The sequence below is a fragment of the Coregonus clupeaformis genome, chromosome 16 (assembly GCF_020615455.1).
Source record: "Coregonus clupeaformis isolate EN_2021a chromosome 16, ASM2061545v1, whole genome shotgun sequence".
Lineage (NCBI taxonomy): Eukaryota > Metazoa > Chordata > Actinopteri > Salmoniformes > Salmonidae > Coregonus > Coregonus clupeaformis.
This window is the reverse complement of record NC_059207.1, coordinates 960,554-985,425: the sequence shown is the minus strand read 5'-3', so window position 1 is coordinate 985,425 and position 24,872 is coordinate 960,554. Positions and strand designations below refer to the sequence as shown.

The following is a 24,872-nucleotide window of genomic DNA, read 5'->3' as shown; positions in this document are numbered from 1 at the left end:
AAGGTTAGGCATAAGGTTAGCAGTGTGGTTAAGGTTAAGGTTAGGTTTAAGATAACATTTTAAGAAGATAAATTGTAGAAATAGGCGGGGAATATGACTTAGGTTAGGTTTAAAATAACATTTTAAGAAGATAAATTGTAGAAATAGGCGGGGAATATGACTTTGGTAACTAGTGACGAGCCAGTTTGGCGCTAGCTAGCGCGTGGCGTGCCACAGCACAATTCCGACTCGAGATCAGTGATTGGCTTGACATAATTTTCACATGTTCTATTGGCTGTCTGTCTTGTAACCTAGTACCATGTGCGTGCAACAAAGTTACACAACAGGAAATAAAGTAACAGTTTTGAAGAGTGGAGGTAGCGGACATTGTCGCACCGCACGTGTGGAAGTTGGCCAAGCGGTTGAATAGGGCCAGCAGGGCAATATGGAACCGGTAAAAAAAGATGAGAAGACGAATCCATCGGCAACAGCTAATCTTTTCTCCCAGATATTCTTCTGGTAAGTCAACAACCTTCGCCGCCGGGTTATTGAAATAAAGCTGAGCTAGTTAGGCTCTACAGGTAGTCGTTAAATTTAAACTAAGTTGACCTAGAGTTAGCCACTGTATTTTCGTTGTTGCTGTGTCCAACCTTTCAAAGCATACACTTAACGTTAAATGTTAACGCCACTATCAAAACGAAAGTGATTGCTGAAAGTGGTATTGTTAGGCTATTCAAAACATATTAGGGAAAATTTAGTTTTCGAGGGGTTAAACGAAGATTTGCTGTTAATTAAATTAGTTATAACGTGATATGAACACTATTATAACCTAAAAAGCACTAGTCTGGTTTATAACACATAAAGTGCGTTTTCCCCATGTAATTCAATGGTTTCCCCACCATGAAATTAAAATTTCCTGTTGAAGCATCCAGTCTTGGATCAAGCATAGCGCCAAATAAGATTCCAGTACCGAGTTTGGGAAACCCTGGTCTACTGCATACATTGCCCTGCTCATCCTGAATGTAACACTACATGTATTATACATGTATTAAACTCTTCTCTTCTTCTCTACCGCTGTTCTCTTCCCCTTTCTCCATGTATTCTCTCTCCTTTTTCATCAGCTGGCTAAATCCTTTGTTCCGCATTGGATACAAACGGAGGCTAGAGGAAGATGATATGTACAAAGTGCTTCCGGAGGATGGATCTGAGAGACTGGGAGAGGAACTACAGAGGTATGGCAAACGTATCATTCTGAACTAAGTCAGAAGTGGCCTGTTGAATTGTGGTTAATCAAGCCCAAACATCACCTTAAATAGAACGTAATAGCGGAATGGCCTTCGAACCAGTTGCTTATCGCCCACCTGAGGATGTTTATGCTCCCACTACTATACACCAAGCATATCATGAAAGCCATATAATGTTGGCTGTTTACCCTTTGATAAATAGATGGAAAGGAGTTGCTGCATTTAACATGTCATTTTTAAAAATTATTTTTGGGTGATCCAATTGACATTTTAGTCATTTAGCAGACGCTCTTATCCAGAGCGACTTACAATTAGTGAGTGCATACATTTTTCATACTGGCCCCCCGTAGTCATTGTTAATATTTTACAGGCTGCTTGGCCTGCCTGCTTTCAAGGACGATTATGAAATAGCTCAATAAAAGGAAGCATGCATACCCTCCTGTAAATGATGAGGGAGAAAATAAATACATGTTTCAGCATTTCACCAAGACATTGTCTAAATCCAACCTGGCCTCAGTGCAATTCGTAGGATTTAGAATGTACATTTGTATCCCTCCATTTAGTATGGGACGTTACGTTACAAATGGAATAACGGTCGTACCACATCATACAAATTGGATGACTGAATGTATCAAGGATATTGGAGGACGTATAGTATTATACGTCTCGCTCTGAGGCCAGGCTTCTTGTTGTGTCTTTAGCATTTGTGGCTAACGTTGGCGGCTAAAGCAGCAGGTTAGGAGTATTTACTTAGCTGGTATAGAGAATTTAAGTTGAGGTTAGGGGAATCGGTTAGCTAAAATGCGACTAAAACATGCAACCTTTGAGTTGCTGGATGGTCGCATTATATGCCCACCCACCCATCCTCCCTGACCAACCACCCAACTTTTGTTTCTGTCTTAAGTAACCGGACCATTATTCCATTCGCAATGTAACATATCATACTAAATGGAGGTACACAAATTCAAACAACATATCCTATGTCTGTTAAATGTGGTCAGGCTGACCAATCCGTTGTCTTTATCGAAACAGGGGTGTCAAACATTGGAGGGGGTCCAATTCGGCCCGCAGGTGGTTTGAGTAATAAAAACAATAAAAACATTTTTTATTTGCAGGGAAACGACCTTGATATACTTTAAAATTACAAATTAATGTGGTTACTTCAGAACTATTTAAAGGTGTGTGATCTGGTGACACATTGGTGTGTAATTAGGACGTAATTCAAGACTGATCTGATATTGTTTACATTATGAACCTTCAGTAAGTGAGTTATCTTTGAGTTACACATTCATACTCTCAAATTCACAAACGGAGCAATGAGGTCAAAATGACCATGTTTTGAAGATGTATAGTGTTTGTTTACAATAACATTGTTTAGACACAGTGGAGTAAAACAAGCTTATATTTTGGGCTGTGATGGAGTAAGACAGTTGAACTAAGCTCACAAATCAATGGCTATATATAATTAATTTAAATATCAAGAAATAGATGTACCAATCCCAGTGCAATGGTATCACCACATGATGCAATGCAGAATTGAACATCCAGGTACCTACAGTGAGGGAAAAAAGTATTTGATCCCCTGCTGATTTTGTACGTTTGCCCACTGACAAAGACATGATCAGTCTATAATTGTAATGGTAGGTTTATTTGAACAGTGAGACACAGAATAACAACAAAAAAATCCAGAAAAACACATGTAAAATGTTATAAATTGATTTGCATTTTAATGAGGGAAATAAGTATTTGACCCCTCTGCAAAACATGACTTAGTACTTGGTGGCAAAACCCTTGTTGGCAATCACAGAGGTCAGACGTTTCTTGTAGGTGGCCACCAGGTTTGCACACATCTCAGGAGGGATTTTGTTCCACTCCTCTTTGCAGATCTTCTCCAAGTCATTAAGGTTTCGAGCCTGACATTTGGCAACTCGAACCTTCAGCTCCCTCCACAGATTTTCTATGGGATTAAGGTCTGGAGACTGGCTAGGCCACTCCAGGACCTTAATGTGCCTCTTCTTGAGCCACTCCTTTGTTGCCTTGGCCGTGTGTTTTGGGTCATTGTCATGCTGGAATACCCATCCACGACCCATTTTCAATGCCCTGGCTGAGGGAAGGAGGTTCTCATCCAAGAGAGTGTGCTCCTAATCTCAGCTCGTTACCTATATAAAAGACACCTGGGAGCCAGAAATCTTTCTGATTGAGAGGGGGTCAAATACTTGTTTCCCTCATTAAAAAGCAAATCAATTTATAACATTTTTGACTTCCGTTTTTTCTGGATTTTTTTGTTGTTATTCTGTCTCTCACTGTTCAAATAAACCTACCATTAAAATTATAGACTGATCATTTCTTTGTCAGTGGGCAAACGTACAAAATCAGCAGGGGATCAAATACTTTTTTCCCTCACTGTATAGAGATTCCTTGCGTCCTCGGTCCTCGCCTCCTTCTCAAAAATTCATTGGAGAGCAGGTGAGAAATCAAGGCATTGCAATTGAGATTCTCCCATAGTAACAGGAAGGCCATCTTTACACAGGCACTGGGACCATGAGGTGCAGAAGGCTGCCAAAGAGCTCAGGCCTCCCAAACTCACCAAAGTCCTCATCAAGTGCTACTGGAAACCCTATGCAGTGCTGGGGATCTTTACTCTTATTGAGGTATGTAGAAAAAAGACACAACTTGTGTAAGACTTACTGGTACCCTGCTAGGGAATTCCAATGATAGCTTAGACATATGTTTATATATCAAGCTATGGATTCACCTCATATCCTCTATTTGTTGTATTCTCTATCTCTTGTTCCCCCAATAGGAGGTGATTAAAGTGATCCAGCCAGTGTTCTTGGGAAAGATGATCCAGTACTTTGAGAAGTATGATCCTGATAATATGGACGCCCTGTATGAGGCCTTTGGCTATGCTGCTGGTGTCTGTCTGTCCAGCCTGATCCTGGCCATCACGCATCACCTCTACTTCTTCCACGTCCAGAGGGCCGGCATGAAGATGCGAGTGGCCATGTGTCACATGATCTACAGGAAGGTCAGCATAAGAGACACATGCCTGCACTCCTTTTTCACGTTTTTTTCAAGGTCATATCTGATGTCCTGAACTTGAACGTGTCAAACTCATTCCACAGAGGGCAGAGTGTCTGCGGGTTTTCGCTCCACCCTTGTACTTGATTGATTAATTAAGGTCACTAATTAGTAAGGAACTCTCCTCACCTGGTTGTCTAGGTCTTAATTGAAAGGAAAAACTAAAAACCTGCAGACGCTCGGCCCCCCGTGGAATGAGTTTGACAGCCTAACTCTAGGGCAGTACATCCCAACCCTCTCCTCAGGGACCACCATACATTTCACCTTTTTGTTGTAGCCCTAAACTTGCACACCTGATTAAATTATTCAAGGGCTTGATGATTGGTAGAGTAACTAAATCAGGTGTGCCAGTTTAGGGCTACAACAAAAATGTGAAACGTCTAGTGGTCCCTGAGGAGAGGGTTGGGAAACCCTGCTCTAGGGTATGGCTTCCTTTCCAAACTGACACGTGGGTATTTTCTTTGTATCGTGACAGTGACAAATTACTTAGTGATGCATGTAATTGATTGAGTTTGCAATAATTAACTTGGTAATGTATGTGTCCCCCCAGGCCCTGTGTCTCAGCAGTGCAGCGATGGGAAAAACAACCACAGGCCAAATAGTGAACCTGCTATCCAACGATGTCAACAAGTTTGATGAGGTATGAACCCTGTCATTTTAACTTTTTTATTATCACTTTGCATCTTGCCGACTTAGTCTATTAGCAAAAGCAGAAAAAATCTGTTGAAAATTAAGCCATACTTATGAACTTCTGATCCACTGTGCAGACAGACAGACACAATCCATTATCAGCTCTGTTACTTCAACCCTGGAAGGTTGCATAAGTGGCAAAAGGCTGACTGAGTTGTTACTTTGACTGGCACCATGCAGGTTAACACTCAAGTTTAATTTGAATCAGTGTGCCGAAACCCGGGGTGAAAACGTAACATATTTTGGCATCTAAAAGGATCTGTTTCTTGGTAACAGACTGTGAAGTACAGTACTGTGCATTCTGATAAAGGTCCTGGCACTGGGCAGACAAATTAACATTTGAGTTGCCTACTGCACCCCACTGTTTTGTTGCATATTGTGGTCAATGATTCAAAGTCAAGGAAAGATGCTGGTACAGAGCCGGTAGCCTCTGTTGGAGAATAAAGACACGATAAAGAGCACAGTGACCCCATATACTAGCACTCACTATACACACTCCACCTATTTGGAGGAGTAGTACTTTGCGTTATTACTGTTTAGAACATGGCTGAATGGAACGTACACATTCCGATTCAGTGACTGTAGCATCAAACTACAGTGTAGATAAAGCAGCCATGTTATAGATGTAACACAGGGGTCTAGAACTCGTGGCTTGTGGGCCACATCAGGCCCATAAGCTACTGTGGTGGCCTGCGGGTGGGAGTTTGAGACCATTGATGTACCATAATCTGTCACCCTATGAGTTCAACACATGATTCCCCCCGCTTGGTTACAGGTGACTATTTTCCTGCACTTCCTGTGGGTGGGGCCTCTCCAGGCGGCGGCCGTCCTTGGGCTGCTGTGGGTGGAGATTGGCCCATCATGCCTCGCAGGCATGGCCGTCCTCGTCGTCCTCATGCCAACGCAGACCATGTTCGGAAGGCTCTTCTCCAAGTTCAGGTAACACGCAATAATGTAGATAGGATCGCTGTAGATCTTTTCAAAACAAGCAGGGAGGTCAAGGAGTTTATTATTGTCTACTGAGTACCTTTTCCTCCACCTCCTGCTCTGCTGCATAGCTTGCCCAATACGAAACCCAATGAACATACCAATGGCTTTGTAAACTGATCTTTGGCCTGCTTTTATGAGAACATAACCCTAACCCTAACATGGACTATTTAGGACATCATTGGCTATCTTGTCAATAAACCAGGTTTGTCTAAGAAATATATAGTGGTCCTTTTGATAACCTAATGCAGGGATCATCAACTAGATTCAGCCGTGAGACGACATTTTTTTTTCTTAAGGAGATGGTCGGGGTCGGAACACAATTACAAATAATTTGTAGACTGCAAATTGGCCGCAAGAAGCCCAAACAGATAATAATATTTGACTAAAACATAATCATTTGAAACCGTGCTTACATTTGGATACGATCATGTGTATCTCTCTATTATGCGTGGGGATACTTTGGAACAGATTTCCAAAATAAAAATCACTTGAATTTGATTTATTTGTGTTTTTACAGTCTTTATGTCCAACAATAAAAATCACATTTTTGGGGGATAAAACAAAAACACGGACTGCCAGTTGAGGAACCCATACCTAATGTATGACTGTCCTTTCCTTGCAGGAGTAAAACAGCTGCCTTGACTGACAATAGGATACGCACAATGAATGAAGTGGTGTCTGGAATCAGGATCATCAAAATGTATGCCTGGGAGAAGCCCTTCTCAGCACTGGTCAATGATGTCAGAAGGTAAAACAAAGTATAACCTTGAAGATTTTGAACTGATCCCACTGCACAGAACAAACTCAATATTGAGATAGTGTTAGATTTGTATATATTGTTACTGTAATAACGCTTACTTAACAAGCGCTATTGTCCGAAGCCCATTACAGATTGTGAAATGTGTTATTTCAAGAATTCTCTCACAGTCATCACCCATGATTCATTCCAGCTGGTTGTCCTGTTAGGATTGCTGACGCGAGTGAAGGTCCCATGGCGTGTTTTAACCAAAGACCTTCCTCTTCTAATTTTCCTGTGCTGAGGAATCGACACTAACAATAGCTTCTTGTGATGTTGTAACGTGATGTTTATTAAGGAACCTGTCAAACACACTAACTACATTCATGTGTCTTTCCTGAGGGTTTGTCGAGACCTAACGTGAGACATTTTAGATAAGATTATCTACGATCTAGTACTTTGTGCCAAAGTAACACTGACACAAATGTATAAGTTATACAAACATACATTTGTCAGTCAAATCGACTGAAATCCTAGTGATTAACCCTTTTCATTAGGCATGGGCGGTATACTGGGGTTATTTTAAAATACCTACGGTATGATTTTCAATACTGTCAATATATTTACTCAGTGGCCAGTTTATTGGGTACACATCTAGTATCGGGTCGGACCCCCCTTTGTCTCCAGAACAGCCTGAATTCTTCGGGGAATGGAAACGTTGCTCAATTAGTATCAAGGGACCTAACGTGTGCAAGGAAAACATTCCCACGCCATTACACCACCGCCACCAGCCTGTACTGTTGACACCAGGCAAGATGGGGCCATGGACTCATGCTGCTTACGCCAAATCTTGACTCTACCGTCGGACCAGGCAATGTTTTTCCACTCCTCAATTGTCCAGTGTTGGTGATAGTGTGCCCACTGGAGCAGTTTCTTCTTGTTTTTAGCTGATTGGAGTAGAACCCCGGTGTGGTCGTCTGCTGCAATAGCCCATCTGTGTCAAGGACTGACGAGCTGTGCGTTCCGAGATGCCGTTCTGCACACCAATGTTGTACTGCACCGTTATTTACCTGTTTGTGGCCCCCTGTTAGCTTGCACGATTATTGCCATTCTACTTTGACCTCATCACGAGCTGTTGTCGCTCACAGGACTGCCGCTGACTGGATGTTTTTTGTTTGTTGCACCATTCTCGGTAAACCCTAGACACTGTCGTAAAGTCCAGGAGGCCGGCCGTTTCTGAGATACTGGAACCGGCACGCCTGTCACCGACGATCATACCACGCTCAAAGTCTCTTAGGTCACTCGCTTTGCCCATTCTAACGTTCAATCGAACAGTAACTGAATGCCTGTCTGCCTGCTTTATATAGCAAGCCACGGCCATGTGAATTTCTGTCTGTAGGAGCAAACTATTTTCGTGAACGGGGTGGTGTACCTAATAAAATGTATATGTATATTCGTTATTTTAAAATAAATACCTGCAGTCATCTTGTGCACTAAGTTAATAGATAAACCAGATCGTGTACTTCATTTCGCCTGTTGCTTTGTTTTTTTCATTATGAAGCCCTTCCCCAAAGCAGCTGATTGAGACAATCAACGGAAGTGACAACAATTTTGTGACAACTGTTGTCCAGCGCAACATAGGTGATCAAGTTACACTTGAAATTCACGACTAATGTTTGCCAGCTAAATATCCTATAGCTATACGTTTAACTATCTAAGATGTGCCAAATACATTTTCTCCAACTCAGGGCTCCAGCTATGCATTTGGTTTGCTAGCCTGCAAGATCAAGCTTCTTGGTTACAGCAGAGACGATCAATCCCCTCCTGGATCAAGAACCCTGCTGTCTAATATTTGTTTTGTGCGTGCAGCAAACCATTTACATTTACGTCATTTAGCAGACGCTCTTATCCAGAGCGACTTACAAATTGGTGCATTCACCTTATAGCCAGCCTTTTGAGATAGTTATACAGCTTTATGAGCAGGGATGTCTGTCCTTGCAATTTGTTTATGTTGACTTGCACTTGTTAGCAATTAGCAAGCATCCGCTATGAGAATACGCTAGTAATTTGTAAGCATTTTTAAAAAATGTTTGGAAAGAAATGGCGCCCCCTTGTGTGCACTGCCGGTAACCCCGTACCCCGGTAGTGTACAGAAGCGGTATGAAAATCTGGATACCGCCCAACCCTACTTTTTATAACAACCACTATTGCCTGGTGTGGTATTGCTAGTGGGCCTCTGACACACAACCACCATGTACACTGAGTGTACAAAACATTAAGGACACCTGCTCTTTCCATGACATGGACTGACCAGGTGAAAGCTATGATCCCTTATTGATGTCACTTGTTAAATCCACTTCAATCAGTGTAGATGAAGGGGAGGAGACAGCTTAAAGAAGGATTTTGAGACATGGATAGTGTATGCATGCCATTGAGGGTGAATAGCAAGACAAAACATTTAAGTGCCTTTGAATGGGGTATGGTAGTAGGTGCCAGGCACACCGTTTTGTGTCAAGAACTGCAACGCTGTAGAGTTTTTCACACTGAACAGTTTCCCGTGTGTATCAAATAATATAATAATATGCCATTTAGCAGACGCTTTTATCCAAAGTGACTTACAGTCATGTGTGCATACATTTTTACGTATGGGTGGTCCCGGGGATCGAACCCCCTACCCTGGCGTTACAAGCGCCATGCTCTACCAATTGAGAGGTCCACCACTCAAAGGACATCCAGCCAACTTGACACAACTGTGGGAATCATTGGAGTCTTCCTGAGCTTCCTGAGTGGCGCAGTGGTCTAAGGCTGTGCCACTAGAGATCCTGGTTCGAATCCAGGCTCTGTCGCAGCCGGCCGCGACCGGGAGACTCATGGGCGGCGCACAATTGGCCCAGCGTCGTCCAGGGTAGGGGAGGGAATGGCCGGCAGGGATGTAGCTCAGTTGATAGAGCATGGCGTTTGCAACGCCAGGGTTGTGGGTTCGATTCCCAGGGGGGGCCAGTATAATTTTTTATTTTTTTAAATGTATTCACTAACTGTAAGTCGCTCTGGATAAGAGCGTCTGCTAAATGACTAAAATGTAAATGTAATGAGTCAACATGGGCCAGCATCCCTGTGGAACACTTTTGACACCTTGTAGATTCCATGCCCTGACGAAATGAGGCTGTTCTGAGGGCAAAAAGGGGGTGCAACTCAATATTAGGAAGGTGTCCTTAATGTACACTCAGTTGTATACTACTATGATGTCCTAAAATGGACACCGGATCACAGAGCTGGCGCAAAGCCACTGGCACATTAATGGGTTACAGCTTCTCCACCTCACAGAGCTGTGTGACATGGACACTACTATCCAGTCATAAGGCTGTCTAAATCTGTCACTTGTCTGTTAGTACATGGAGAACAAGGTGCCCATGGTTCTTCCCAGTGATATAAATAACTCTGAATTGCTCAGATTTAGTTGTTGTTTTATTAAAGGGCTATATAGGGATTCCTCGTGCAGTGGTTCATAATGTCACTGACTGAGTGAATCTGTGGTGCACATTGGCTCTGTTTGAAGTCTGGACAGCAACAACCTCTCCCCATGCAACAGGACAACCCCTGCTCCTCTCCCTTTGAATATCCACACGTTTACACACACTCACAGGGCTAAGATAACACAGTGGCCGGCCGCCAGATGAACCAACACCGTCATCACAGCCATGTTATCAGTGTGTCTTCCTGGTTTTCATGTCACTCATGTAGCATCCTCAGGCATATTTATATACGGCCTTGTTTTTCATCAGAGCATATGTATTGAAATGCTTCCTGAGTTTGTTTTTTGTTAGGCTATGTTACTGAACACCTCTCATTCTTCCCTCAGGAAAGAGATCTCCAAGATCATGTCTAGCTCCTACCTGCGAGGCCTCAACATGGCCTCCTTCTTTGCGGCCAGTAAGATCATCGTCTTCATCACCTTCACCGTCTACGTCCTCCTGGGGAACACCATCTCAGCCAGCCGGGTGTTTGTGGCCGTGTCTTTGTACAGTGCCGTCCGCCTCACCGTCACCCTCTTCTTCCCCTCAGCCGTAGAGAAACTGTCTGAGACGCGCATCAGCGTCCGCCGGATCAAGGTATGGTCATCTCTGTTGACAGATATATTATTATCATCTCTTTTGACAGATTTATTATCTCTGATGTGTGAACCATACAATACCAGAGCTCTCCTGAGGTTGTGCAAGGCTCCTCTTCTGCACGTGTTGGCTTCTGAGAGTGCAGGTGTCGTCTCTGCGCTGGGCTCCTTTTAGTTAATTTTAGATGTGCTGTCCTGACAGTTGCCTGGATGCCAATGTGAAACATAAGGCCCTGCGCTGGATCTGGCTGATCCCCTAAGACTCATTATGTAATCCTGTCACATTATCAGACTTTATGATCAGTGACTGGAAAATCATCACGGGACTTATCTGAGCCACAGCCAGGCTTTTCAATACTGTATGTCATCTGATTGTTCAAAGCCAGGGAAGTAACAGGCATCATTGCAATCAAGATCCTCAAACATGTCATCTCAATCCAAAAGGATTTTAAAAAAGCCTCGGATCCATCTGGATGTGGTGGTTTTATTAACATGATGAGACATTAACATGATGAGACAGCTGTATATCGCTGTTGAACTCTTGTTTCCACTCCCACAGACTTTCCTCCTGTTGGATGAGATTGTGAAAAGCAACCATGGATTCCTCCAGGAGGAGAAGCAAGAGCCTTCTGTGGAGATCCAGGACCTGATTTGCTACTGGGACAAGGTGAATGTTCAACTGCTGCCATCCAGACTCCTAGATCCACCTACAGTGTTGGTTACAGCCATCACATGCACCTTGATTACAGCTTGATGCTATTTGTCTTGTGTGTATACAATGAGCTCCAAACGTATTGGGACAGTGACAATATTGTTGTTGTTTTGGCTCTCTACTCCAGCACTTTGGATTTTAAGTGAGACTATGAGGTTAAAGTGCAGACTGTCAGCTTTAATTTGAGGGTATGTTCATCCATATCGGGTGAAGTGTTTAGAAATTGCAGCACTTTTTGTACATAGTCCCCACATTTTAGGGGACCAAAATTGTCTATAAACAAATTCACTTATGTGTATTAAAGTAGTCAACAGTTTAGTATTTGGTCCCATAATCCTAGCACGCAATGACTACATCAAGGTTGTGACTCTACAAACTTGTTGGATGCATTTGCTGTTTGTTTTGGTTGTGTTTCAAATTATTCTGTGCCCAATAGAAATGAATGGTAAATAATGTATTGTGTCATTTTGGAGTCACTTATTGTAAATAAGAATATAATATTTCTAAACACTTCTACGTTAATGAACGAACTGTGGATAATGATGAGTGAGAAAGTTAGATCATACCCCCAAGACATGCTAACCTCTCACCATTACAAAAACAAGAGAGGTTAGCATTTGTATATTTATGCCTTTTGGAGCTCACTGTATTACAACTGTTATAATAAAGTCTAACCTGAAATGTCCCCTCTCTCACTCTGTACAGAGTCAGGACGCCCCGTCTCTCCAGAACCTGTCACTCACAGTAAAGTCAGAGCAGCTCGTCGCTGTCATTGGACCTGTGGGGGCTGGAAAGGTCAGAGGTCATGTTTCTTAGCTTGGTGTGACAGCCTATTACATCACTGTACGAGGACAGCCAACGTAGAAAGAGGGCAGTAAGCCAACTACAATATTTATTTAGCTACAGTGTGACTCAGAAACCGGTATTGCAATATGTGTAAACATTGAGGTTTCCTCCTCTGACTGTGACATAGTGCCTATATTTATGTACACTGAGTGTTGATCAATACCTGCTCTTTCCATGACAGACTGACCAGGTGAATCCAGGTGAAAGCTATGATGCCTTATTGGTGTCACTTGTTAAATCCACTTCAATCAGTGTAGATGAAGGGGAGGAGACAGGTTAAAGAAGGATTTTTAAGCCTTGAGACAATTGAGACATGGTGCCATTCAGAGGGTGAATGTGCAAGACAAAAGATGTAAGTGCCTTTGAACGGGGTATGGTAGTAGGTGCCAGGCACACTGGTTTGAGTGTGTCAAGAACTGCAATGCTGCTGGGTTTTGCACACTCAACAGTTTTCCCATGTGTATCAAAAATGGCCCACCACCGAAAGGACATCCAGCCAACTTGACATAACTGTGGGAAGCATTGGAGTCAACATGGGCCAGCATCCCTGTGTAATGCTTTCGACACATTGTAGAGTCCATGCCCAATGATTTGAGGCTGTTCTGAGGGCAAAAGAGGGGAGGGGGTGCAACTCAATATTAGGAAGGTGTTCCTAATGTTTTGTACACTCTGTATATGTTATTCTTATCAAGCTCACCTGTTCCCCCTTCACATTTCCCACAGTCCTCTCTGCTCAGCGCCATCCTGGGGGAGATGCCTCACGACAAGGGGGTGTTGAAGGTCAAAGGTCAGCTGACCTACGCCTCCCAGCAGCCCTGGGTGTTCCCCGGAACCATCCGCAGCAACATCCTGTTTGGCAAAGCGCTCCATCCTCAGAAGTATGAGAAGGTCCTGAGAGCCTGCGCCCTCAAGAGGGTAAGACACACTGAATGGAGCTCTCATGGTATTTAATGCTGGGAGATTGCTAAATGCAAGGATTGGTGAAGCTCCATTGTGACGGTTGGATCTCTTGAACTTTGAGTGCAAAGAGCACCAGCACCTTGGGCTCTGGGTGGCACGCCTTCCAGCAGAGCTTTCAACACTCCTACATGAACACAGGCACACTCAGGCCCTTGTGCCCTATTGAACACAATGTGAGACTAGATTCACTCTCTCACAACCACATGAAACTGACATCTGCTCTATAAACACACTTTCTCTTTGATCAGAGGACTGGACTTTCAGCCACACATTCACTTCCCATGGAGAGCACACAAACACACTGTGATCCGTAGTGTCACTTCCACAGCCATGCACTCTGTGACACTAACACTGTCCCCTTTCACTGTGTACAAACTGCATTCCCTCTGTGTGTGGAAGATCATGTCCTGCACGTAGTCATTATAGTCCTCCTGTTTGAGGGATTGTGATGGTTGTGGGTCCTATTAACCCCTGTTGTCCCTTCTGTGTTCAGGACATGGAGCTGCTGCCAGACGGGGACCTGACAGTGATCGGGGACAGAGGAGCCACCCTCAGTGGGGGACAGAAAGCTAGAGTGAACCTGGCCCGGTAAGACCACAGCTCCACTTCATACCAGAGTAGAAATGAGTTGAGGTACATTCTATAGATGTGATGAATATCCTCCTGTCTCTATCTGAAAGCCTTGTTGTTGTGTCTCAGGGCTGTGTACCAGGATGCTGATATCTACCTGCTGGACGACCCTCTAAGTGCTGTGGATGCTGAGGTCGGGAGACACCTGTTTGAACAGTGAGTGAAGCAGTTATTTTTTTTACACTACTATGATGAGAGAAACTCAGATCCTCAAGGACCTTTTACAACTGAATAGAGTGATGCAATACAATAGTACACTGATAGGACTTTGCTCTCAGTAGACTGTATCAACATGATTGTAAAAGAGCAAAAAGATAGAAAAACACAACCCACTGGGCACACAATGGTTGAATCCAAGTTGTTTCCATGTCATTTCAATGAAATGACGTTGAACCAACGTGGAATAGACGTTGAATTGATGTCTGTGCCCAGTGGCAAGCTCATCTATTTTGCAGCAGCAAAAGCAGTGGTTTAAAGTACTTAAGTAAAAATACTTGAAAGTACTACTTAAGTCGTTTTTTTGGAGTATCTGTACTTTACTATTTATATTTTTGGCAACTTTTTACTTCACTACATTCCTAAAGAAAATATTGTACTTTTTACTCCATTCATTTTCCCTGACAAACAAAAGTACTCGTTACATTTTGAATGATTAGCAGGACAGGAAAATTGTCCAATTCACACACTTATCAAGAGAACACGTGGTCATCCCTACTGCCTCTGATCTGACAGACTCACTAAACACAATTGCATCTTTTGTAAATACTGTCTGAGTGTTGGAGTGTGCCCCTGGCTATCCATACATTAAAAAAATAAATGATTTTTGAATGATTTTTACTTTTGATACTTAAGTATATTTAACACCAAATACTTTTAGACTTTTACTCAAGTAGTACTTTAGTGGCTGACTTTCACTTATACTTGAGTAACTTTCTATTAAGGTATCTATACTTTCACTCAAGTATGAGAATTGGGTACTTTTTCCAACACTGAGCATAAGCTTCACTGGCATTGCCACAGGGTAGCTCACCAAGTCTAAACAATATGTGCTACTGTAACATTGGCAATGACATCATTGATCATGAGTGAAGCATACAGCAATGTATTTTTCTCTTACTGAAGCAGGTAATAAAGTGAATTAACTACTGACTTACTGAAGCATTTAGTGCAGTGAATGAACTACTCTCTTACTGAAGAATAAACTGGGGTATGTGCAGTACTTCCACTATTGTTCTGGGGCATTATGAAGCAGTCTGTCCCCCAGTCCTTTGTTGGCGGCTGGTGATTTATCTGGCAGACCAGCGGAAAGCCTGGAGCGCTCTATTCCAACCTCCCTGAGGTCTCCATCAAAGCAGCCCTAGCCTCTGATCACAGCAGAGAGGCCCGGTGGGGACCAGTGAGGGTAGGAAGGCAGGAAAAGGAGTGGTGCTGCTGCCACTGTCAGGCACACAATGGCAACATAGCCCTACTCTACCTCTTCCTGTCACATGACATGGTCCCCTGGAAAGGGTTCAGGCATGAATAATGGAACCAGCAGGGCAGTGATGAGTGGTGGGCAGCACTTTAACTGTGCAGGTCTCACTTTTATAAAAAGCTCTAACAGTTAGAACAGGTTTCAATAGCATTGTAAGAGTAAATCTGTGTTTTTGATGTGGATGCTGCAATCTCAGTGTGTGGCTGTGTGTCCAGGTGTATCTGTGGTATTCTGAAGAATAAGCCCCGCATCCTGGTCACCCACCAGTTGCAGTACCTCCAAGCAGCCGACCAGATCCTCGTCCTCAAGGAGGTGTGTTCCTGGCAGGGTTTAACATTCCACACATGCTTTAAGACTACTTAGGAACACACATGCTTTACCCTGTGCTTAAGTTAATGCAGGACCCGCACTACAAGCAGGGGGAGGTATGTGTTACCATGGGTTACACGGAGGTTTTAGTGTAAACGCATGTAGGAACACTTGTATAAATGCACACAGACGTGTACATTACATAGAGACTCCATATGTTTGGTGGGGTTTGACCTTTGTGTGTCTGTTTCAGGGTCACATGGTGGCAAGGGGGACGTACAGCGAACTCCAGCGCTCTGGGGTCGACTTCACCTCCCTGCTGAAGAGGGACGAGGAGGAGGGGCCACAAGCCCCAGGCGCGGAGACTGAAAGCCGCTCGCCGCGCAGCCGCACCCTCTCCCAGAATTCAGTGGTCTCCCACACCTCCTCCATACGCTCTGTTAAAGATGGAACTGAACAGCTTCCGGTGGGTCCAGCCCTTAGATAGTCGCTAGGAGCATGTTCACTCTGATGTGTCCCTGATTTTATATTTTGTAGCAAAGCAGTGAGTGAAGAAAGAGTTGTACCTGTGCTTGCTCTTTTTGCCCACAAGAGGGAAGTGATTACAAACTTTTAGTAGAAGTTTGCAAGCCACAGCAAAGTACATGTCCTACTTTCGTTAAAAAAACAAGTGTTTATTGTCCCCCACGATAAAATCGGGAAGGGGACTGTGGATCCGTCTCAGTCCGTTAGCCACACGCGATATCTCAGACAGCACTGGCCCGATTTTGACGAGACTTGGGTGAATGATGTCTTGCCATAGAGATCTGGCATTTACACAATTACACTGATTGGCCCAAGGCAGGAGCTGTAGTAATTAACTGAAATTCTTTAGTCACACGTGAGATTTAAATTGGCCCAAGGGGAGGGAGGGGGGACTGCATCATTCGTGGGGGACAATTGTTGCCTTGTAATTTTAGTAGAAGCTATGCAAGCCACAGCAAAGTACATGTACTTTCCTTAAAAAGACAAGTTAATTTGTATCTTGTTGACATGCTCAGGTTCCCCAACACACAGTTCTCAACTTCCCTCGTGCTTGAACCTCTAAAGAGTTTATCTCCTACACAGAAAGTGCATAGAATGACTCACTTAACATTGTTGTGCAGATATCATGCGTCAATTTATTTGCAGTGGCTTTAATGAATAACCCCCAATAAATTCTAAGATGTTTGTGTATATTGCAGGCGGAGCCTGTCCAGACAGTAGCAGAGGAGAGCCGCTCAGAGGGGACCATCGGCGTCGGCCTCTATGTCAAGTACCTGAAGGCAGGCGCCAACATCCTGGTGTTGATAGGAGTTCTATTACTCCAGTTCCTAGCTCAGGTAATGACATCATATCCCCAGTACACCTACATGGTCAAAAACGGCACTAGTAGTGCGGAAGAAATTAAATCTGATGACGACTACTTGATTAAATGATCTAGGCCTACTCACATACTGGTGTTTTTGTGTGCAGGCAGCATATATTCTGCAGGACTGGTGGTTGGCATACTGGTAAGAAGTTTGATTCATTTCACCGTTCATTTCCATTCATGCCACTGTCATGTTACCCTTTTAACATGCTGTGTTGGGACTGGCTCTGTGCTTTAGCTCTGTCTCATCTGTGATTGACAGGGCAGGAGAGCAGGAGAAGCTCAATGTTAACGGCACTGTGATCATCCAAAATGGTGTCAATGTCACTGAAGAGCTGAACCTGGATTTCTACCTAGGAATTTACGCAGGTGTGACACAGTGGAAACTCTACTCTGGGAATTGTCATGCAGACAGTCTTTCTTCCTCTATAACCTTTGTGTTTCTGTCTGTGTTACATGTGTGCTTCGAAATTGTACATCCTGAAATGAAAATCTGTGTTTTCAGGTTTGACTGGAGCAACTCTCATCTTTGGCTTTGCCAGGAGTCTGGTGATGTTCAATTTGCTGGTGAAAGCTGCTCAGTCGCTACACAACCGCATGTTCAACTCTATCCTCCGGACGCCTGTACGCTTCTTTGACATTAACCCAATTGGTGAGCCATAAGCCATGCGCAAATTGGAACATATAGGGAAAGTGATTTTCTGTTGCCAAGTTTTTCTGTGTTGAGAGATGCTGCATTTGTGTTTACTCTATATCTGTAGACAAAGAAAGATGAGTATTTTTTAAATTCCTGGTCTTCTCTCCTGTTGTGTCCCAGGAAGAGTCCTCAACCGCTTCTCTAAGGACATCGGCCAACTGGACTCAGCCTTACCTTGGACCTTTGTGGACTTCATTCAGGTGAGCCACGACACATTTTGGCCCTGCATCTTCACAAGGTATTTAGTATTCTATCACCAGTTAACCTTTTCCCTCTCCTCTGGTTATGTCTTTGGGGCTGTTTTCCTGAGTAGATATTCCTGCAGATCATCGGTGTGGTCGCTGTAGCGGCCTCTGTCATCCCCTGGATCCTCATCCCATTGGTTCCTCTTGTCATCATCTTCCTGTTCCTGAGACGCTACTTCCTGCAGACGTCACGAGACGTCAAACGCCTGGAATCCACTAGTGAGTGCCAGTGGCCTTTTGCTTTATAGTGTGTGTGTGTGTGCGCGCACGGACAGTAAATCAGTAACCATGTGTCTCTCTGCAGCTCGGAGTCCAGTCTTCTCCCACCTGTCCTCGTCCCTCCAAGGTCTGTGGACGATCCGAGCCTTCAGAGCCGAGGAGAGATTCCAGAACACCTTTGACGCTTATCAGGATCTGCACTCAGGTGGTTCTCCTTTCAATACTGCCTCAATGCTGCCTTACTTCTGTTTTGTTTGCCTCCAGTGGGTCTAAGTACATTGATGGAGAATGATATTTAATAACATGTATACATTCTACCCAGTCTCAGCTCTGTGCGGTCCGTTCTATAGGAGTATAACTGAATCAGTGTCTCTCGTCTCTCAGAATCCTGGTTCCTGTTCCTGGTCACCTCTCGCTGGTTCGCCGTCCGCCTGGATGGCATGTGCGCCATCTTCGTCACCATCACCGCCTTCGGCTGCCTTCTGCTCCGAGACCGTAAGGGACAACGGCACACAGAACTAACACAATTACAGAGTAGACTTGGGCTGAAGGAGGTTAGGAAAACTGCAGCTTGTTGCCAGTCCGGACGTAGAATAGCAACGATTGATTGAACATTGGGTCTAATCAGTGTCCTGTTTGTTTTTCTTATGGCCTTGTTAGAGGTGGAGGCTGGATCTGTAGGCCTGGCGTTATCCTACGCTGTGACTCTCATGGGGATGTTCCAGTGGGGGGTACGACAGAGTGCCGAGGTGGAGAACATGGTGAGATAACCAGATATGTAGAGGAACACCTGTATTTACAATCAACCCCTTCTTCAGAGACTCTACATGCTTTACAAAAACACCTGGGGTGCTTTACAAAGCCGCCAGACAACTTAGTCTGGAAATATGTTGATTGAGATGTGTAACCCAGTTCTCAGAACTATTAGCGGTGACTCTGGAACTGCCTCCTGAACTATTAGACCTTTCGTCTTGTTCATGCTGGTAATCATGCCACAATGGAATGTTTGTCCATAACAGCTCTTTCAAGAATCCAGCCTGAGTGTTTTCTGAAGCTTCTTAATGCCGCTCTATATTGCTTTTAGTTTCAAGTTGTAATGTTTATTTATTATTATTTATTATTTATTATTATTATTATTTATTATATTAATGTCACGTGCACAAGTACAGTGAAATGCCTTTCTTGCAAGCTCTAAACCCAACAATGAAGTTATCAAAGTAATACTAAAAATAACATAAGGTAGTACAAAAACACACCGGAAATAGAAATAAGAAGAACAGGAGAAAGTAAGTCAGCATACTATATACAGGGTCAGTCAGTTCCAGTACCATATTTACAATGTGCAGGGATAGAGGTAGATATGTATAGGGGTTAGGTGACTAGGCTTCAGGATATATGATGATAGTATGTATATGTGTGTGTATACAGTCAGTATAAATGTGTATGTGTGAGGAAATGAAATGAGTGTGAGTGTGTAGAGTCCTGTGAGTGAGCATAGAGACTAAATTAAATACACGGGTCAACTCAGACAGTCCGTGTAGCCATTTTGTTAGCTATTTAGCAGTCTTATGGCTTGGAGATAGAAGCTGTTCAGGAGCCTGTTGGTGTCAGACTTGATGCACCGGTACCGCTTACCGTGTGGAAGCAGAGAGAACAGTCTATGGCTTGGGTGGCTGGAGTCTTCAACGATTTTCCGGGCCTTCCTTCCTGGATGGCAGGGAGATCGCCCCCAATGAGAAGCAATGCTAGTACAAAAGCCAGGGCTATTTGACTGAAATTGTTGTTTATTCACTGTCCTCAGATGACGTCAGTAGAGAGGGTAGTGGAGTACACAGAGCTGGAGAGTGAAGCACCCTGGGAAACCCAGAAGCGTCCTCCTCCTGAGTGGCCGAGCCAAGGCCTCATAACCTTTGACCGGGTCAGCTTCTCCTACAGCTCAGACGGACCTTTGGTCCTGAAGGACATGAAGGCCATGTTCAGGCCCAAAGAGAAGGTTGGCATCGTGGGCAGGACGGGTGCGGGGAAAAGCTCCCTGGTATCGGCGCTCTTCCGCCTGGCAGAGCCAGAGGGCAGGATCTACATCGATGGAGTTCTGACCTCCGAGATCGGCCTTCATGACCTGCGCCAGAAGATGTCCATCATACCTCAGGTAGCTACTGTAGGAGGCTCTTATGTGGCTGCTCTGTCCCTTAGTCCTTCTGAATGTAGGAAAGGAAAAGTTTCTTCTAGTTTTCAGATATGGCTCTGTTAGAGCTTATTACATTTTTCTGCTTGTGGCCCCTCTGTTCTGCAGGACCCAGTGCTTTTCACCGGCACCATGAGGAAGAACCTGGACCCTTTCAGCCAGCACACAGACGAGGACCTGTGGAACGCTCTCCAAGAGGTACTGCTCCTCAGACTCCTATTGATACAGATACAGTAATGAGATATACAGTGGGGAAAAAAAGTATTTAGTCAGCCACCAATTGTGTAAGTTCTCCCACTTAAAAAGATGAGAGAGGCCTGTAATTTTCATCATAGGTACACGTCAACTATGACAGACAAAATGAGAAAAAAAATTCCAGAAAATCACATTGTAGGATTTTTAATGAATTTATTAGCAAATTATGGTGGAAAATAAGTATTTGGTCAATAACAAAAGTTTCTCAATACTTTGTTGTATACCCTTTGTTGGAAATGACACAGGTCAAACGTTTTCTGTAAGTCTTCACAAGGTTTTCACACACTGTTGCTGGTATTTTTGGCCCATTCCCCCATGCAGATCTCCTCTAGAGCAGTGATGTTTTGGGGCTGTCGCTGGGCAACACGGACTTTCAACTCCCTCCAAAGATTTTCTATGGGGTTGAGATCTGGAGACTGGCTAGGCCACTCCAGGACCTTGAAATGTTTCTTACGAAGCCACTCCTTCGTTGCCCGGGCGGTGTGTTTGGGATCATTGTCATGCTGAAAGACCAAGCCACGTTTCATGTTCAATGCCCTTGCTGATGGAAGGAGGTTTTCACTCAAAATCTCATGATACATGGCCCCATTCATTCTTTCCTTTACACGGATCAGTCGTCCTGGTCCCTTTGCAGAAAAACAGCCCCAAAGCATGATGTTTCCACCCCCATGCTTCACAGTAGGTATGGTGTTCTTTGGATGCAACTCAGCATTCTTTGTCCTCCAAACACGACGAGTTGAGTTTTTACCAAAAAGTTATATTTTGGTTTTATCTGACCATATGACATTCTACCAATCCTCTTCTGGATCATCCAAATGCACTCTAGCAAACTTCAGACGGGCCTGGACATGCTGGCTTAAGCAGGGGGACACGTCTGGCACTGCAGGATTTGTGTCCCTTGCGGCGTAGTGTGTTACTGATGGTAGGCTTTGTTACTTTGGTCCCAGCTCTCTGCAGGTCATTCACTAGGTCCCCCCGTGTGGTTCTGGGATTTTTGCTCACCGTTCTTGTGATCATTTTGACCCCACGGGGTGAGATCTTGCATGGAGCCCCAGATCGAGGGAGATTATCAGTGGTCTTGTATGTCTTCCATTTCCTAATAATTGCTCCCACAGTTGATTTCTTCAAACCAAGCTGCTTACCTATTGCAGATTCAGTCTTCCCAGCCTGGTGCAGGTCTACAATTTTGTTTCTGGTGTCCTTTGACAGCTCTTTGGTCTTGGCCATAGTGGAGTTTGGAGTGTGACTGTTTGAGGTTGTGGACAGGTGTCTTTTATACTGATAACAAGTTCAAACAGGTGCCATTAATACAGGTAACGAGTGGAGGACAGAGGAGCCTCTTAAAGAAGAAGTTACAGGTCTGTGAGAGCCAGATATCTTGCTTGTTTGTAGGTGACCAAATACTTATTTTCCACCATAATTTGCAAATAAATTCATTAAAAATCCTACAATGCGATTTTCTGGATTTTTTTTTCTCAATTTGTCTGTCATTGTTGACGTGTACCTATGATGAAAATTACAGGCCTCTATCATCTTTTTAAGTGGGAGAACTTGCACAATTGGTGGCTGACTAAATACTTTTTTTCCCCACTGTACTCTCACACATGTACATACAGGTTAATGGGCTTTTGGTGTCATCAGGGTCTTACTCCAGTAACTGTTTCCTCTCCAGGTCCAGCTGAAGTCTGTGGTGGAGGAGCTGCCTAATAAGATGGAGACGGTTCTGGCCGAGTCGGGCTCCAACTTCAGCGTGGGTCAAAGGCAGCTGGTCTGTCTGGCCCGAGCCGTCCTGAGGAAGAACCGCATCCTCATCATCGATGAGGCCACGGCCAATGTGGACCCCAGGTAAAGACATGCCTCTCTCACACACACACCTCCCATCTGTCCTTTAGAGCTGAGCAGCAGAGGCAGCTGATATGCTTTAATGCTGCATTCATAACCAAGTGGGAAGGTGGTATTTACCACTTACGACTGGGAACGATACACTTGAAGGCCCATCCAACTGGTAATTACTAGTGGGGAAACTTGTCTATCATCCCTGAGCTCCGACTTCTCTCACATGCTGACCTCTGATGTCACCTACTAAGGAAATTCTCGATAACAGCATTTTTGGCAGTTAAATGAAACATTATTTGTTTTATAAAAAGCAATTTAGTAATATGGTTTTCGAACACTAATTTATTTACAGGCATGATAGCTGTAATTGTAGTCTGATGCAGCCTGTTGTCAATTAGCCACTCGTCTTTTCTCAATTAGTTCAAAGCATATGAATGCATCCAACTGGTAATTACCACCTTCCCACTTGGTTATGAACGCAGCATAAGACTGGGAGCATCTAGTAGTAGAGGAAAGCGTGAGTGTGTCCTGACCTGTCTGTATGTCTCCTGGCTCTGTAGAACAGACGAGCTGATCCAGAAGACGATACGAGACAAATTCAGGGAGTGCACCGTGCTCACCATCGCCCACCGCCTCAACACCATCATAGACAGCGACCGCATTCTGGTGAGAGCTCTCCACAGTTACACAACCAACTGGGTATCTGTCTACTCTACAGTATTATAATTGTTTTGTGTGTATATATATTGTTATATATATATAATACACTGGTTTTATTTTATGTCCAAGGGCTTGTGTCAGGTCCTTTTGGATCCTTAATGATAGACCATAGATTACTTACTATATAACTTGACTCTGTTCCCAGGTTCTAGACGCGGGTCAGATCCACGCATACGACGAGCCCTACACCCTGCTTCAGAACCACGACGGTATCTTCTTCAAGATGGTCCAGCAGACAGGCAGGCAGGAGGCCGTTGCCCTCCTGCAGTTAGCTAAACAGGTAAGCAGCTCGCTGACTCAACAGAGCATGTCTACTTTACTCTCCCACTCTGTCCTCTGGCAGTGAAATAGCTTAGAAATGTTCAGTGTCATGCTACCACACAGATGTGTGGGAGCTGTGTTCTTGTGCGTCCACCACATACCTCTGGCGTTTCGGGTTGGCGTACACTAACACCGGTTGTCTCGTCTTGATTCAGGCATACAATAGCCGGAGTCGTCCCAGTACGACCAACGGAGGGGTCGGAGCAGACGGCAACTTGGTCATCTTTGAGACGGCCCTGTAACAGCCTGGAGGAGGCTTTGACTATTGTTTAAAGCCTGGAGTGCTGCTCCTCGGAGTCGACTGGCACTGTAGTCCCATGGCATTCTCCAGTCTACAGAGATCAACAGTGCCTTATCACCCTGCAAAAACTCCATGTTGGAAACTCCAGTTGGACAGGAAGCTGCAAAGCGGTGGAACGGTTTGGTCCAGTGTGCCACAGGCTGAGTTGAGTCAAATCCACTTATGCAGTTGTAGGGATTTTTCCCCAAGCTAAAAAAGTTGGGAAAGTACGTGGTGGGATAACACTAAACGTTAACGGTCCAACCAAACCCTTATTTATTTTATTTGTTTAATGTATCATTTAAATGAACATGCAATAACCAATCAATCGATTTAAAGGAATAACCTACGAGACCCATGACAATTGATTGTATAATGGTGACTTGACTGATAAATATTTTTGCCAGACTTGTGTATACAATTTACAAGGGCCAACATTTTAGAGGACTCTTTCCTTAGATTCATTTCTGGCCTATTATCTGATTGAAAGTCAAAACGATGTCATGTAGTTTACCTGGTGCCTTCATTTTTTTAGTAGCAGTTTTAGATGAATCATAATCTGTTTGTATAATTCATATTTATTATAAATGTAGTAACGTGTATTCAAAGTAAAAACGTAAGTTATTTAGCCATACCAAATCAATCTCCTGTAAAATGTAACACTTTTTTTGTACACAAGTGATTTTCTATTATTTTACAAGTTAATTGCACCAGCAGCTCCAAATGCATTATTTACTGTATGTGCTGTAGTTACTGCATCAATGTACCAAATAGGGCTTGCGAATGTCTTCTGAAACTCAATACTCAGGTAGCTTGAATATTAATCCCACTAAATATTTAGGGCAGTTTCTCAGGCAAATCTTTTGCTAATACTGTCTGGGAGTGGCGTGAGTGGGGAGGGGAAAACTGACAATTGGCAGAGAGGTTTGGAACGCTCTTTCTTATTGGTCTATTAACTAATTTAC

The 24,872-nt window shown here is 43.9% G+C and overlaps 1 protein-coding gene across 1 annotated transcript; it reads left to right on the top strand.

Moving 5' to 3' along the window:
• The first annotated feature begins 231 nt into the window (after nucleotides 1-231).
• On the top strand, nucleotides 232-24,871 carry abcc4 (ATP-binding cassette, sub-family C (CFTR/MRP), member 4). The gene is made up of 30 exons (XM_041872549.2): nucleotides 232-498; nucleotides 1,101-1,211; nucleotides 3,754-3,874; nucleotides 4,027-4,251; nucleotides 4,855-4,944; nucleotides 5,770-5,933; nucleotides 6,607-6,732; nucleotides 10,580-10,829; nucleotides 11,388-11,495; nucleotides 12,246-12,335; nucleotides 13,110-13,301; nucleotides 13,840-13,934; nucleotides 14,046-14,132; nucleotides 15,666-15,762; nucleotides 16,013-16,225; nucleotides 16,983-17,120; nucleotides 17,254-17,291; nucleotides 17,412-17,518; nucleotides 17,655-17,801; nucleotides 17,967-18,046; nucleotides 18,160-18,310; nucleotides 18,396-18,515; nucleotides 18,695-18,805; nucleotides 18,971-19,071; nucleotides 20,112-20,459; nucleotides 20,604-20,693; nucleotides 22,423-22,595; nucleotides 23,147-23,252; nucleotides 23,452-23,586; nucleotides 23,783-24,871. Exons 1-30 carry the CDS (start codon nucleotides 425-427, stop codon nucleotides 23,867-23,869), a joined length of 3,975 nt encoding a protein of 1,324 aa, XP_041728483.2. The 5' UTR covers nucleotides 232-424; the 3' UTR covers nucleotides 23,870-24,871.
• Nucleotide 24,872: the final 1 nt, after the last annotated feature.